The sequence below is a fragment of the Equus quagga genome, chromosome 4 (genome assembly GCF_021613505.1).
Source record: "Equus quagga isolate Etosha38 chromosome 4, UCLA_HA_Equagga_1.0, whole genome shotgun sequence".
In the NCBI taxonomy this organism is placed as follows: Eukaryota; Metazoa; Chordata; class Mammalia; order Perissodactyla; family Equidae; genus Equus; species Equus quagga.
The window spans coordinates 133,353,352-133,371,115 of NC_060270.1; the positions used below are offsets into that span (position 1 = coordinate 133,353,352).

Genomic DNA, 17,764 nt, shown 5'->3' on the forward strand with positions numbered 1-17,764 from the left:
GTAGATTGTTTTAGGAAGTATGGACATTTTAACTATGTTAATTCTTCCAATCCAGGAGCACAGAATATCTTTCCATTTCTCTGTGTCTTCTTCAATTTCTGTCAACAATGTTTTATAGTTTTCAGCATACAGGTCTTTTACTTCTTTGGTTAAATTTATTCTTAGGTATTTTATTCTTTTTGTTGCAACTGTAAATGGGATTGTATTCCTAATTTCTCTTTCTGCTACGTTGTTGTTAGTGTATAGAAATACAACTGATTTTTGAATGTTGATTTTGTATCCTGCAACTTTACCATATTCATTTATTACTTCTAAAAGTTTTTTGGTGGATTCTTTAGGGTTTTCTATATATAAAATTACGTAATCTGCAAATAGTGACAGTTTCACTTCTTCCTTTCCAATTTGGATCCCTTTTATTTCTTTTTCTTGCCTGACTGCTCCTGCTAGGACTTCCAATACTATGTTAAATAAGGGTGGTGAAAGGGCATTCTTGTCTGTTTCCTGTTCTTAGAGGAATAGCTTTCAGTTTTTCTCCATTGAGAATGATATTAGCTGTAGGTTTGTTATATATTGCCTTTATTATGTTGAGGTACTTTCCTTCTAAACCAATTTTATTCAGTTTTTATCATAAATGGATGCTGTATCTTGTCAAATGCTTTCTCTGCATCTGTGGAGATAATCATGTGATTTTCCTCCTTCTTTTTGTTAATGTGATGTATCACGTTGATTGATTTGCAGATGCAGAACTGTCCCTGCATCCCTGGAATAAATCCCACTAGATCATGGTCTATGATCTTTTTAATGTATTGTTGTATTCACTTTGCTAGTATTTTCTTGAGGATTTTTCCATTGATGTTCATCAGTGATATTGGCCTGTAATTTTCTTTTTTTCTGTTGTCCTTGTCTGGTTTTGGTATCAGGGTAACATTGGCCTTGTAGAAGGAGTTAGGAAGCTTCCCCTCGTCTTCAATTTTTTTAAGAGTTTGAGAAGGACACATATTAAGTCTTCTTTCAAAGTTTGGTAGAATTCACCAGGGAAGCCATCTGGTCCCGGACTTTTATTTTTTGGGAGGTTTTTGATTACTATTTTGATCTCCAGTAAGGTGAGTGGTCCATTCAAGTTCTCCATTTCTTCTTGATTCAGTTTTGGAATGTTGTATGATTCTAAGAATTTATCCATTTCCTCTAGATTATCCAATTTGTTGGCATATAGCTTTTCATAGTATTCTCTTATAATCTTTTTTATTTCTGAGGTATCTGTTGTAATTTTTCCTCTTTCATTTCTGATTTTATTTATTTGAACCTTCTATTTTTTCTTGGTGAGTCTAGCTAAAGACTGTCAATTTTGTTTACCTTTTCAAAGAACCAGCTCTTAGCTTCATTGATTTTTTTCTATTGTCATTTTAGTCTCTGTTTCATTTATTTCTGCTCTGATTTTTATTATTTCCTTCCTTTTACTGATTTGGGGCTTTGTTTGTTCTTCTTTTTCCAGTTCCTTTAGGTGTACGGTTAGATTGTTTATTTGAGATTTTTCTTGTTTGTTGGGGTAGGCCTGTTTTGCTACAGACTTCCCTCTTAAAACCACTTTTGCTGTATCCCATAAATTTTGGCATGTCGTATTTTCATTTTCATTTGTCTCCAGGTATTTTTTGATTTCTCCTTTGATTTCTTCATTGACCCAACTGTTGTTCAGTAGCATTTTGTTTAATTTCCACATATTTGTGGCTTTTCCGATTTTCTTCCTGTAGTTGACTTCTAGTTTCATACCATTGTGGTTAGAAAAGATGCTTGGGGGGCTGGCCCCGTGGCCGAGCGGTTAGGTTCGCGCGCTCCACTGTAGGCGGCCCAGTGTTTTCTTGGTTCGAGTCCTGGGCGTGGACATGACACTGCTCATCAGGCCACGCTGGGGCGGCGTCCCACGTGCCACAACTGGAAGGACCCACAACGAAGAATATACAACTATGTACCGGGGGGCTTTGGGGAGAAAAAGGGAAAAAATAAAATCTTTAAAAAAAAAAAAAAAGAAAAGATGCTTGGTATTATCTCAATCTTCTTAAATTTACTGAGACTTGTTTTGTGACCTAATATGTGATCTATCGTGGAGAATGTTCTATGTGGATTTGAAAAGAATGTGTATTCTATCCCTCCCACTTTAAAAGCACCGTGTTGAGCTGTTCTTCCTTGCCCCTGGATAAAAATTTAGGACGGATCACTTTATAGGGTGTGGCAGATTCCAAATAACTCTTTAGTTAGGTACTTTACTAGATTTTTTGGTGGTTTCCCTGCTGAAAACTTCTGACTGCAATTCTAGCCCTTGATTGTAGAAGTCCACTTCACACAGATTCTTTGTTTACCGGGATCACCTTAAAGTTTTTTGGAAAGAGTCTTTTCTGTGTGGCTCACATCTTGCTCTTGGGAAACAAACTTTTGCTTGCTGTGACTAGAAGTTAAACACATTCCCACTGTAGCCTTCTCTCATAGCTCTGCTTTCATAGACCACTCCAGCTTCTTCTTTGGACTTTTTTAGGAGAAGTCAGGTCCAAGTGGTACCATCTCACAAATTTCACAAGATAAATATGAAGCTCTCTTAGTCATTTTCTGAAGTCCTCTTCACTTGATTAAGGAGAAGGGAAAATGCTATAGCATTCTAATAACTCTCTTGTTAAAGAAAGCCTCATTACCTACCAATCTCCCTTGTCCAGTTCATCCTCCTCCCATATCTGCTCAAAGTAGGCACTGACCTAAGGGTCCCCAAACCAGTTTCACAATTTTTGGCTTGTCATGTTAAATAGTCTGGTACCTAATGTTCTGTCTTTGGAGACTCTGCTGAAATTCTGAAGCAGCTGAGGAAAAGTCATGCTACATACATATTTTTAAAAAATACCATTAAGTTACTTTCATTTTTAGTACATGAAGGAAACACTTCAGACAGTTTGATATTTAGCACGGTAACAGAATTTAAAAATAAATGACCTCCCCAAAACACAGTCTAATACTATAAAGAATTCCAGTAACTGTAACATTTCACGTGGGTCTATTTTGAAAGGTCATAAAGAAAAGAAAAAAGAAAGAGAAATAAATTCTTTTCCACTATTCCAGAAGTATGAAAGAATGTGATTTTATTTGTGAATGTTATAGCCCAGAGGTTGGCAAACTTTCTGTAAAGGGCCGGAGGGTAAATATTCTAGCGCAGGCCATAATATCTCTGTTCCAACTACCCAATTCTGCCACTGTAGCACAAAAGCAGCCATAGCCCATATGTAAACAAATATGGCTATGTTCTAATTATACTTCATTTACAAAAACCAAAATGGTCTGGCATTATGGTTCACTTATCCCCAGTCTCCCACAAGTATTAATGAAAAGAGAGTGCTGGTTAACTAAGAGAGGTTGTTATAAACCACAATATATTACTTATTGTAATATATGTTATATTAAATGTATTAAGAAGAAACTGACATAATGTTAACAGTAACAATAAAAAATCAGTCTGTGGTCCAATATCTGTATCCTACTTTGGGTATTACTTCTAAAGACTTTCTAGATTAAATGTTAGCCAAGAGAGCAAAACTGACCTCATTACATTTGGTAAAAGGAAGCAAAGAATCCATCTTCTTGCGTGACATTGTTTAGTTCCCTCATAAAAAAAGAAAAAAAACCACTGCTATCAAGGCTTAACTATCTCTTTTTAATTACTAGAGTATTTGCATGAGAAAGAACAGAATGAAAGTTACCCAAAAAAGCAGTGAAAGTATCAAAAGGATTTTCATTGTAATTTAATGTTTACCTGGTAGTGATACGCAGGTTGCTGATAAACAGGCTGAGCTACCATCACTGGGGAACTAGATACAGAACGTGACTATGAGAGGAAAGGAAAATAGAAAAATTATTTTAGGCAAAATTATTTAAAATAGTTTATAATAAAATTTATCTTGAATTGTTTCCTAAACCCAGTCAAATTATGGTTTACAATTGGAAATGTCATTTTTCCACCTCTTGATATTATTACCAACTCCACTTAAGTCTATTAAAATCAACACAGTGTTCCTACTTCCACGTGGTTTCGTTTCCACAGTAATGCTAAAAAGACAATCACCTGAAAAGTTGCTTTTAGTCCAAAGATTATGAAAATATAGTTCTAAGAGAATATTTAGAGGAAAATAGCAGCTGGACTTACAGCGACACTGCCTATTTCCATTGTGGAGACCAGCGGTAGTTAATGTTTACACAGTAGTTAGAACTGAACGAATAATTATATCTGATTTTGCCGCTAAAAATCTAGTAAAGGGTTGACATATCATGGACAAAACGGAGTTCTTATGAACTGTTAGCTAAAGTGTAAACTGGTATACTCTGGAAAGGTCTTTGGCAATACCTAGTCAAAGACGTGTATACTCTATGAATGTGAAATTCTACTTCCACGCATACATCGTAGCCAAGACCAAGGTAGGGGAACAAAAATTTTCCAGCGGCGCATGGGCATGAACAGGTTTAAGAGTTCAGATCCTAAATTTCCTGTGTACTCCTTCCTGATTTGATCTGTCTGTGAATGTGTCTGTGTACTATTGATTCTTCTTTTCAAAACTCCCCTCTCAGAATTACCCTTTTCCTTCATTATGAAAAGCACACTTCTCACTCATTCTGGATCCTGCTATAATGGTTTGTTCTGGAATGGAAACACCAACAGAGCATCAAATAGACAATTCAAGAAGGCAATGCCCTTGAAAAATAGGACAGAGCAAAGCAAAAAGAGCTTGTATAGGAAATATTAAAGTGGAGATGGTACCTTATTTCATCCAGGAAGCAAAATAAATTACATCATGGTCACAGGGATACACATGAACTCATTTATTTGAACTTAAAATTAAAGTCAGAATTTTCTAATAGAAACTAAGTTTTATTTGATTGATTAATTTTATTTGGTTGACTAGTTTTGTTAACTGAGTTATAGAGCAGACATTTTCCATTCTTTTTTTTTATTGAGCTATAAGTGGCATTTAACATTATATTAGTTTCAGGTGAACAATATAATGATTCGATATATGTATATATTGTGAAATGATAACCATAATGTCTAGTTAACATCCATCACCACACATAGGACATTTTCCATTCTTAAACGAAATCTACAGCTATAAAGTTTTATAAACATATGTCTAAAGCAAATCTACAATATATAATACGCCTCAATTATTTGAAATTATGATAAATTTCAGACCAATTTAAAAATGAGAGTATTCATAATTTTTCATAAAAATTTTAGAGGATATATAAACAAACTTTGAAGACCAGTGTCCTAGACAAACTCTCACACAATACATACTCACACAATACATACAAGATTTGGATGTTTATTGTAGTCTTGATTGTAGGAAAAAACTTAAAATGCCCATCAATAGGGGAATATACACTCATAGAATGGAATATTACAAAATATTAAAATAAGTGGATTATATATCCTAGGATCAACATGGTTTATCTCAAAAATATAACATTGAATAGACAAACCAGATTATTTATATAGTGTTTAAAAAACACCCAAAATAAAACTGTATATTGTTAATATATTGTTTAAGGATACCTACATTTGTAGTAAAAACATATAAAATGGACAGGAAAGATATTCTAGTTCCCTCTGAGGAGGAAAAGAGGGTACAAGAATGGGGGCAAGGAGATTTTATTTGAATTTATCACATTTTATTCCCCCTATTAAAAGAACTTAAATATGGCAAAATGTCAACATGTATTAAATTTGAGTGGTAGCTACATGACTGTTATATTATTATTTGTACTTGTATGTGGTTGAAATATTTCAGAAATAAAATAAATATCTTAAAATAATGTGATAGTAACAGATAGACACTCTTCTAAAATAAAATTACTTACGGGCCAAGGTGGTGGTACAGAAGTTACCTCTGGAGTATGAAAATAAGCAACACCATTATGATAAGTGTAAGGATATCCAGTTGAAGTTGTTAGATACATTGTTCCAGCTGCTGGCATTATACTGGAACCTAAAAGCAAAGATTAAATAACAATAATTGAAATGTTCAATTCAACTTTTAAAAACGGAATTTTTCTTTTTGTTTAAAGATTGGCACCTGAGCTAACAACTGTTGCCAATCTTCTCTTTGTTTTTTTTTCTGCTTTTTCTCCCCAAATCCCACCAGTACAAAGTTCTATGTTTTAGTTGTGGGTTCTTCTAGTTGTGTCACGTGGGACGCCGCCTCAGTGTGGCCTAATGAGTGGAGCCGGGTCCGTGCCCAGGATCCGAACCGGTGAAACCCTGAGCCACCAAAGTGGAGTGTGCGAACTTAACCACTTGGCCATGGGGCCGGCCCCTAAAAATGTAATTTCTGAACATTGGAAAATCTTTATCCTAACATACCTACATAGCTACAGTAAAAATTGAATGTTACAAGTTTTTTTTAAAAAAAATTCCGTATGTTAAAGTATCTTTGAAGTATATATAGTCATGTGTTGCTTAATGACAGGGGTATGTTCTGAGAAATGCGTCATGAGCTGATTTTGTTGTTGTGGGAACATGAGAGTGTACTTACACAAACCTAGATGGTATAGCCTACTACACATTTAGGATATATGGTAGTAATCTTACGGGACTACTGTCATATGTATAGTCTGTCACTGACTGAAACGTCATTATGTAGCGCACGACTATATTTTCAAACTCATTATCTTAGAGCTTATATTAGCCTAAGGTGAATAAAAGAAAAAGAAACAAGTTTAATAAGGAATACTAAAGATTCACCAATTCAGATTTTAATACTAATATAATGAAGAAACAAAGCTTAACAATTTATTTATTTATTTATTTTTCATTTAAAGATTTTATCTTTTTTTCCTTTTTCTCCCCAAAGTCCCCCAGTACATAGTTGTATATTCTTCATTGTGGGTCCTTCTAGTTGTGGCATGTGGGCCTCTGCCTCAGCGTGGTTTGATGAGCAGTGCCATGTCTGCGCCCAGGATTTGAACCAACGAAACAATGGGCCGCCTGCAGAGGAGCACGTGAACTTAACCACTCAGCCACGGGGCCAGCCCCAAGCTTAACAATCTAGATTATCAGCCAAGTCATTACTTTTACAAATATAAATTATACATCATTTAGAGTTACCTGAAGACTATATAGTGAAGTCCCTAAGACCTTAGTAAGAGCTTTTATTTGTAAAAGGCCAAAGATAACGGAGGCAATGAAGTTGGAGAAAATTCTACTTTCCTGAAGACATTTTGGTTCCACTCTACAAATCCTTTAGATCTATTATCAGCAAATATTCATTCATGCCACGAGTCTCTTTTATTCTCGAATCTCCTTTTGCTACAACTGCTGCTTTTGCAAACGTGACCACAAATCTTCACGTGGCTAGTTTTGGGTCCCCATCTCTTCTCCAAGATTAAGTTATATATACCCGTCCCCCCAAAATAAAAAAATAACATTTTTCGTTGTCAGGAGGAGACTTTAAAAATTTATATAAGCCAAGTTAGATTAAGTACTCGACCAGCAAGGTTATATAAATTACTGGAAGTGGCAATCCTTCTACCACTATAACAGTGCTTCTCAAAATTTAACATACATTAGAATCACCTAAACACTTTATTAGAATACAAATTCCAAGGCCCCATCTCCAGAGATTTGCATTGAACAAGTCTGGGATAGGGCCTGAGGATTTGCTGACTACGCCACACTGTAAGCAGTAGTAGCCTACCAGTTTAAGCAGCACTACCACTTCTCAGCTTTTATATTTTCACTGCATTTCATCTAGTATTGTTACTGCTTATTCTAGTGGTTCTTAACCCAATCCTTTTGAGAATCTGATGAAAGCCATGGACCCTCTTCTCAGAAATATATACACTCAAATAAAATTTTGCATATAATTCAGGAGGTTCATGGATTTCCCTCCAAAGATCAGCAAGGAACCAAAGGCTTATCTGTTAAATAAATAAATTTTGAGTGAATATTATTACAAGACATTAAACTAGGCCCTAGTGATACAGCTAAAAAGGAAAAGAAAAAATTCAACATGCCATGGTCTCTATCTTCATAGAAATTAGGTTCTGGTGGGGAAGACAGTCATTAGCTAATTACACAATTAATTAATTAAATACAATTTTGATAAATACATGAAAAGGTAGTATAGGGTATTAACTGGGTAGTATAGGGTACTATGCTGAACATTTCAATTACATCTAGAGAGAGACTTTAGTAAATATTACATGTGAAAAGTTAACTTACAGTAAAGATGCCTAATTTAATAAATGGGAAGACTGAGAAAAAAAGAAGGGTAGAGTTAAAAGCATTACAGAAATTTGAGGAAGGTACATAACTTAGTCAATTCCTAAAGCTTTAGGAATTGTTCACTCTGATAATTATGACTTATGTGGTTGAATTACAGTACATACTGTGCAAACAGAGTTTCTGAGATTGGCTCTATATTTTCACTTCTAGTATTTTCACTCTAATTTTAAACTACTTTTCTAATTATAAAATTTTCTAATTAGTAAATCTAAATTACTTCTAATTACTTTTAAAATTTTAACTTATATTTTTATCAGATTTTTCCTTTAAAGACGTAACCAGGGGCTGGCCCTGTGGCTCAGTGGTTAAGTTCGTGTGCTGCACTTTGGCGCCCCAGGGTTTCGCTGGATTTGATCCTAGGTGTGGACCTGGCAATGCTCATCAAGCCATGCTGAGGTGGTGTCCCACACAGCTAGAAGGATCTACAACTAGAATATACAACTATGTACTGGGAGCTTTGGGGAGAAGAAGAAGAAAAAAAAAAAGATCGGTAACAGATGTCAGCTCACATGCCAACCTTTAAAAAAAAAAAAAAAAGATGTAATTATGCAATATATTTAAGCATTATTATTTATGTAAATTTTTCCCTAGCCCACCTCCAAATCTTATATTAATTAATTTGTGGTAAGAAATATTCATTTGACCACTAACTTTGCTAAAACAACTTTATTAAATGAAAGAAACTTAGTATTTTAATAAGGTTTTATAAAAAGTCTAATATTTCAAAAAAGAACCATGCAAAAACATTGAAAAATACATTAGTTCTCAATACATACGAGGAATCCCTACTTGTTGTTTTCTTATTGCCGGACCAATGTTCAGTTTCTTATCTTTATAATTAAGTTTTTCAGCCTAAAATAAGAAAAAACAAATTATTTCATTATTTTGGCACTATTGTTCATAAAACCAATAAGGAAAAAATAGAAACATTTTCAAAATTCAGACTATAACAGCCTTTGAAAGCAGCAAAACCTTTGTATTTAAATAGATCTGGATCTGAATCTTAGCCAATGCTCTGACTCTAACTCCTTATCTGGAATTCTATTCATGGATCCTGTATTTGGGAATTCACCTATTCACTAAAATTTATTTGTATCCCCCCATATCAATACTCACTGACAATTTAGTGGTTATTAGCGGACATGAGCAGAGGTGAAAAATATGAGCTGCCTGATTTATTCACAATAGCCCAGACTTGGAAGCAACCTAAGTGCTCAACAACAGATGAATGGATAAAGAAGACGCGATATAAACAATGGAATATTTGACGCGATATAAACAATGGAATATTACCATAAAAAAGACAAAATCTTGCCATTTGCGACAACACGGATGGACCTTGAGGTATTATGCCAAGCGAAATAAGTCAGACAGAGAAAGACAAATACCTTATGATTTCATTTGTATGTGGAAGATAGATAAATAAACACAAAGATATGGAGAGCAGATTGGTGGTTACCAGAGGGAAAGGAGGTGGGTGAAAGGGGTAAAGGAGTACATGTGTACAGGGAGAGCTGGCAACTAGACTTTTGGTGACGAACATGATGCAGTCTACACAGAAGTTGAAATATAATGATGTACACCTAAAATTTATATAATCTTATAAACCAGTGTTACCTCAATAAAAAAAATATATGAGTTGCCCAACACACATGGTCTGAGCTGAGGTCAAACAGGGCTATCTTCTTATTTCAGCTCCTGTGCTGTAAACAAGTGTCCTCTTCATGTTCTGTTGAGTGCCACATTTTTCACATTTCTGTACTTTATGTTGGTGATTTTGCTATTTAAAATAGCCCTCAAGTACAGTGCTGAAGTGCTGGCTAGTGTTTCTAAGGGAAAGAAGACTGTCATGCTTACGGAGAAAATATTGGTTAGATGGGTTTGATTCAGGCATGAGTCATAGTGCTGCTGGCCATGAAGTCAACGTTAATGAACCAACAATATATATTAAATATGATGTCTTTAAATAGAAACACACAAAGTTATGTATTGGTTAGTTGATGAAAATACTGTGACCAGAAGCTTGTAGGAACGTAGTCTTGTATTTCTTTGTGGAGCAGCAGTTGAATATTTGCCTATTCAGTGTTCGTAGTGACTTTACAGAACATAACTACTATGAATAACGAGACTTGACTACATACAATTTAATAATATGCAATTCAAATTCTATTTTTTCCTAAAAAAAATTAAATGTTATGTTTGCCAAATTTAAAGTTATTACACTGAACTGCAGGCTATCGACATTTTCTATGAATACTCTTAGTTTATATAAAGTTTTTCATAGTAGTGAAATAATCTCAGATAACCTCACTCCAGGAATCCATATTTGTAGTGTTTTCAGGAATCCAAAGTGCTATTAACACTTCAGAAAAGATACATCCCCAAGTTCTCATTTTAAGCAAATCAAGTGAAAGTTTACATGACAACTTCATAACCATACTCATGTAACAATCTGGAATTCTTCTGCAGATAAAGTTTGTCTTTAATTTTATTGTTTTGGAGACCAATGTCAATCTTAAGATGAGAAAAGTTAAAAAATTTCCTTTTTAGCAACTGATCATTGTACTGGAACTCTACTATTAAAACAGATACCTTAAAGAATTAGTTTCAAAGCAAGAAGTTCCAAAAATGAAGTTAAATACAACAAAAGATCTTACCTCTTGTAAAATTTTTTGTGCATCTTCTTGTGTTTCAAAAGTGACGAAACCATACCTAAACAAATGTATTAATTATTTTCTTAGGACATCACATTAGCGTTAAGATTTGAAAAAATTTTGTTTTTTAAGAATGGGGCACTGTAGGACTGAGCATTTTTCTATGGTGACCAGCAGGCAAGACTTAGGAGAATCATTCACAACTTACTACTGTCACTTCCTCTTAGAGTCAGGGGACTAAAAGAAAAAAAAAAAACAACCCAGGGATTTTAAAATATTTTCAGACCTGAGCTGTTTGGCAGGAAAGTATGAGAGATCCAGGTCTGGTTTACAAATTAGGATGCAATGAATTTCAGTCCAGAGAAATAATCTCCTTCTAAAATAATAGAAGTCTTGCTTAAACAGGAATCAAAGTAGAAAAAAAAACCTTAAAAATTTAAAAATTTCAACAATAAAATTTTTATATTGGTAAATGAGCATATAAACGTGTTATTTACTATTATTAGCACATATAAACTGATAATGTAATTATCAATATACTTCCCAAACAAAATCAATTAAAAATATATATAACCCAGACTTTATATCTGCTTTTTCTATATAATTGTCACTTTCAGAGTATAATTCACATAATGTTCAAGATACAAATACATGACATATGCCATGTCCCACAAGCCAAAATAGGTAAACAAAAAGAAACAAAAGAAATAAAAGGTATATCTCCTCAAAGTATAATTTCTAATTAGTTAACTTAAGGAAACTCGTTTGAATAGTGCTAAATATATTGACTACTATTTTCTTCAGTTCAATCACTGTATTATATACAAAGTTTCTTTTTCTAACAAAGGGATTTTTCTTTTTCTATTTGCCCAAACATTAAACAAGGGTTAAGAAAATACTTCTACACTCAATTTTTTGGTAGAACACATACCCCACCCAGTGGAAAAGGCAAAAAATACAGTTTACATTTCTATGGACATTTTTCAATGATAAAAAATGGATATTACCAAAGTATTGCAAATTCAGTATTAGCCAACCACAAGAGGTACCATCTCACTTCATCCTAATACTGTTTGTCAGTCTGAGGAAGTATCTCATTTGTTTAAAAATAACCTCTCCATAGGAACCCATCTCTTCCAAAGTGCCCACCTGTCATACTTATGTGTTGTCCCCCACTAATAAAATTTTTTTTTTTTTTAAAGATTTTATTATTTCCTTTTTCTCCCCAAAGCCCCCCCAGTACATAGTTGTATATTCTTCGTTGTGGATTCTTCTAGTTGTGGTATGTGGGACGCTGCCTCAGCGTGGTCTGACGAGCAGTGCCATGTCCGCGCCCAGGATTCGAACCAACGAAACACTGGGCCGCCTGCAGCGGAGCGCGCGAACTTAACCACTCGGCCACAGGGCCAGCCCCACTAATAAAATTTTTTATCCACCTCATTGGTCCCTTCTCTTATGCCTATAAATACGTATGTCTTGCCTCTCTTTCAAGAAAACAAACACAATCTTCGTTGATCTCCACTGCCTTACCATTTTCTTTTCTTTAACTCTGCAAACTTCTTAAGTGAATACACTATGTAGACTACCTTTCACTTCTCTGAAATTTGGCTTTTGTATACACCAATCCACTGAAACAGATCTAAGGTCATTAGACATTTCTAGACAAATCCTACTGCTTCCTTCTCAATTTTAATTCTCCTTGATTCAGCAATTAAAAATCATTCTCATTAGAGTCATATTTCTCTGATTAGTCCCCTAAAGAAGTCTCTGAGGCACAATCTACAGACATTCCTCCGTGTCAGCTTTTTTCAAATAAAGCTCTCTCTAGTCTAAAGTAGGATACAATTCCAAAAGTATCTGATTCCTTTAGCTGCTTCCTTAGCTACTGGACATTAGCTACTCAACATTAAGTGCTTGCTACCTAACACTGAATGGTCCCTCAGCCTATGCAAAAATAACTTCCCAGCAAATTAAGGAATATTATAGTGTCCCCCTCCCTCCAAACACACACACACACACACACATATACACATATGAAATAGAGGAGATCTAAAGGTAGGAGGAAAGAAGAGGGCATGACATTCTCCTTTTAAAAAATGGAACCAAAGTAAGTTAGCATACAAAACCTAGTAATCTAATAAAAATACAATTGTTAATTCTATGTAATTGTTAATTCCATAGTGATACTAACCCTTTGGACACTCCAGCTCTGTCATTTACAATTTTCACTTCTTTTACAGACCCATATTGGGAAAAAAATTTTCTTAGATCATTTTCATTTGTCTAATGGCATAAAAAGAGAACACAAAAATTTTTTTTAGTTGATAAAAGATGAAACAACTCTTATGCTTGTTTTGGAGGCAGAAAAGTTGATCAATAAATAATAATATGGAAATAAGAATGCCTCTCATCATAAAAACAGTGCATGAAACCAATAATTGTTAAAATCAACATAAATACTTTGCTTTATGCAGTAACTATTGTTAAACTATCACATATCAATAAAAATTAAGCTGAACTGTTTAAAACTACAAAGAAAGCTTACCATTTAAAGGAATTCTTATTCTCTAGTTGGCCAGTTTTTAAAAATAATTTGAGTTAGGCATGCTATAACTAAAGTAAGGGCATATTATACTATTGGTCCTTGTGGCTCAGAGAGGCCCACAGTCACGGCAGTGGAAATAGGTTATGTTGGCCCACACCAGTCACTCTACCTTAATCAGCACTGTCTCCAGGAAGAGTAAGATCTTAGGAAAGAAATATATTTCCAAAGCACTTGAACTCAATTCGTGATAACAATGAAGCAGCTACAAGATTTAAAGTGTTTAGCTGCTTTATTTGTACTCGATATACATTTCAGCTAAATACAGACATTATGATAATATTCAAAATAAAAACTTGAGTCGTAATTAGACTATAATGTACAAGATGTCTACAAAGATAGTTTTGGCATATCTGGTTTTAATTGAAATAGTCTCATAAAAGACTCATATCACCTTTTCCTAAAGTATTCACACTAAATTCATTGTAATTTCATTTCATGGTTCAGCTGTGATGGCCACAAGAGGAACTCTAAATATCCGTAGAAAAAAATTTCCTTTATATACATAGGAAAAGACATGCTTAACAGTAGAGGTATGCCTCGGGTTCCTCACTACTTATAGACACTATTGGTTTTTCGTTGGTAACTAAAGCCTATTAAATTGGATGATGACAATACTGAGTTAATCTAAGAATAACTGAATGCCTCTTATTTCAATAAACACACAATGGAATCAATGCCAGGATAAGGACTTCTATTAGGGATTTGAAAACAAATTAATTCAAACTATTCTCTGGCAGAAGAATCACTAGCTCAGTTTTGCAGCTCCACTTCTCCACTGAAAAGTAAGGAACAGAAAGTCAAGATGATTAAATATTAAGAGGGATGGGCTGTAAGCTTCTAAAAAGAAGTGTTTTTAAAAGATGGAGACTGCTTGCTCCTCCAGTAAACTATTTCCTTGCTGGCATTTATCTGTAGTTTGGGAAAAGGTACAAGAAAGGGAACGGCAGCAGTTACCTTAAAGCTATAAGTGCATTGTAACGATGGTTCCTCAAAGTTCATTTTGTGGCTGATAGGCAGTAACCTAGAATAACCTAGCCATAGAAATGTTTACATTTATTGATGACTTATTTAAAAAATATACTAAGCTACTGTAATATAAATAAATTCTGAACAAGAATACTTAACTTGAATATTTATGGTCGGTCATTAATATTTTCCACAGAAACAGAAAATCTTTTAAAAAATAAGCATTTCATAAGAAATCATTTTTGTTACTTTATTTTTAGTGAACCAATCACATACTTGCTTACGACTCATTATTTTGACAACATTAAGTGTAACATTTCTCTTGAGCAGGAAAAAAATAATTCCATCCAAATTGTGACAGATTATTATAGGGAAATGACGAGTTACAAAAGTCAAATATCATACTCTAATGACACAGAGATTCTTTTTAATTAAGAAAGAAGACAAATCTCTCTGTAATTTCCAATACATAATATGGAAGCTTGGAAATTCTTCTATACATTCACTTGGAAGTAAGGGTATTGCACTTAAAATATTCATGCATGCCTTTCCTGTAGGTGTAGGGCACGGCAGACTTCTCAAAACTATGTCTCTCTGAAAGAATGAAATGGCTGATTATATTATTTAAATATATTACTGCTAAAATGCTTTATTCTAACAAGGATGCAGGCCTTTTTCAGTGATCAAATTCTAAATTAGGTGCTAGAAAGCAAGGTGCAGAAGATGGAAGTCAGGAGGTTACTCAGGAATCTGAGATAAAAGTTGAAATAGGGGCCTGCCCAGTGGCACAGTGGTTAAGTTTGCAAGCTCTGCTTTGGAGGCCTGGGCTTTGTTGGTTGGGGTCCTGGGTGTGGACCTACGCACCACTTCTCAAGCCATGCTGCAGCAGGCAACCCACATATAAAATAGAGGAAGATGGGCATAGATTTTAGCTCAGCAAGAAGAGGAGGATTGATGGCAGATGTTAGCTCAGGGCTAATCTTCCCCGGGGGGGGGGGGGGGAAGAAAAAAAGTTGAAGATAAAAGATAAGAAAAAAGATTTCACAGGACTAAGTTTTGTGTGTGTGCTTTTTGAGTCTTCTTTTGAAAATTATAATCATTCATTATTTGGACTATTGGAGTACTGTGCAAGAAAGAATAATTAGTATGGTATGGGAAATAAAGTATATGGAGTTATGGGTCAGAAAACTAGGATTCTGGTCTTCAAGCTGTCCCTAAGTAGCTAGGAGCCTATAGACATGTCAACGAGCCTCAATTTCCTTGTATGTGAAATCGGATAACTATATACACTCTATTTAACCAACATTGTTGTTAAAAAGATTCTTTATAGCAAGACAATTTGAAAACAACTAATCATTCTGCAAATGTTATTTTTATAGTTGCAAAAAGAAACAATTTCTGAGAAAAATAACTTCTAATGCAAAAAATGCACTATGTTGCATGCATAAATAGGTACCTTAAAGTCAATTCCTCCTACAAAGATGCGATTAGGGATCACTGTTCCATATCTTGGGGCACTTGTTGGGTTATTCAAAGGCACAGGTGATACAGGATTAGGGGATGGAGATAACGAATCTGTCTGCGTCTGATTTGATGTTTGCTGTAAAATAAAACTTTTTTAAATTTTTAGCACTGGGTATAAGTTTTGATGCAGGCTGAAAACATCTATTTTTCAAGAAATGAATCATTTAAACAAAATGTAGTATTTCAGACTTTAATTTTATTCTAATATTATGAAGATTATAATTAGAACTAATAACTTTTTGGGGAAACAATAATATAGGATATGTAGAATCAACTTCACTACAGAGAAAATCTTAAATCTCAAATGTATTATTTAAATATACTTATGTTTATTATTAAATACACTATTTAAATATTATAAATATTAAGAAGGAATATTAAATTCAAATAAAAGTTTGAGAAAGAGAATAGCAGCCGTGCACAGCTCGGAGCTGGCCTGGCACAACCGACTAGATCCTGGTGTTGCTGGGAGTTGGCTTGGAACTCATAGCTACGCTGTGGCATTCTCTCGTTAACAGAACACCAACATCACGCAAGGCTACTGTATGACTGTGATGGATCAAGACAAAAACAAGCCCACTCCGTAATCATGTCGGAACCTTGACAGTAACAAAAGCAATGTCCAAATCACAAGAATAACCAAACATCCCTCTATCCTGGCTTATATGAGTGATTACTCCTTCATCAATCACAGCTGTAACCTCAATCTATTTTTTCTTGCCTTGTAGATAAGAATTAACACACTCAATCACAGAATTAGCTCCACTTCCTGACAACATGCATTTCAGAGTAAAGCCCTTCTTCCTTAAACTCTCTCTAAAAATGGGCTTAACCTGAGCCAAATCCTATAAGTTTTTTCTAACACACTCCTACTGAGAGGCTCCACGGAGTATGTACTTCCTTGTTGCAACAATTCAATAAACCAACTTCATTAAACTACAGACATGTTCCTTGAGGTCTTTGGCTAAAGGGCATTGACAAGTTAATAAACTCTGACGTTCAAGTTCACTGTTTTTCAGCTCTAAAGTCAAATTTTTAAATGCACTTGTCAATTTGCAGATTGGACTGATTTTGTAAAAAAAAAATTATATACCTTAGAAATAAATTTTTATACTAAAGAATTGAGCTCATAGTACATATTCAATGTTCACAATTCTAAGTCAGGGGACCTAACTTAGATTTTAATAAGTATATATTAACATATAAGCCTTTGCACAACGGCAAGATAATAGACTTCAGGTACATCTGAAAAAAAACAAGACTTGAGAAAAGGACTTTGAAGAGAAACTAACTCAAGATCTTGTTAATTATTTTCCTCCTGGGAACACTATACAGACTTCTGAGACAGTCTAACATACTAAATGAGTGCTTCAACAAGTCTGAAATTCATAATTTCAATTCTCTGAGAAACAAATACATGAAAATGAATTTCTAACGTAGGTACTGGAGTTGTTCTTTTTCACATTTGTTCTCCCCTTTCACTTCACTGGCCAATAAAGCCATAATCCCTCTGCAAAATGTACAGAAAAATGACTAGGCCAGTGGTGACTATGGGGTGATAGGCTGGAGTTAGGGGGTTCCATTCCTTACCTAGTTTTGAGGGGGAAAAACACATACTCCCTAATAAGGGAGTTCATAAAAACATCTATTAACCCACAAAAAAGTCATCACATTTAATAATTGCTATGTTGTAGTTTCCAATTA

The 17,764-nt window shown here is 34.4% G+C and overlaps 1 protein-coding gene across 1 annotated transcript in view; it reads right to left on the reverse strand.

Moving 5' to 3' along the window:
- LOC124238390 (protein boule-like) overlaps nucleotides 1-17,764 on the reverse strand; it is a 48,282-nt gene that overhangs the window by 28,519 nt on the left and 1,999 nt on the right. Inside the window, exons 2-7 of the mRNA XM_046659307.1 lie at nucleotides 15,993-16,136; nucleotides 13,157-13,248; nucleotides 10,969-11,023; nucleotides 9,088-9,163; nucleotides 5,887-6,014; nucleotides 3,788-3,859 (exon numbers count right to left, since the gene is read on the reverse strand). Coding sequence (XP_046515263.1) covers nucleotides 3,788-3,859; nucleotides 5,887-6,014; nucleotides 9,088-9,163; nucleotides 10,969-11,023; nucleotides 13,157-13,248; nucleotides 15,993-16,136 — 567 coding nt within the window. The remainder of the gene's footprint in view (nucleotides 1-3,787; nucleotides 3,860-5,886; nucleotides 6,015-9,087; nucleotides 9,164-10,968; nucleotides 11,024-13,156; nucleotides 13,249-15,992; nucleotides 16,137-17,764) is intronic.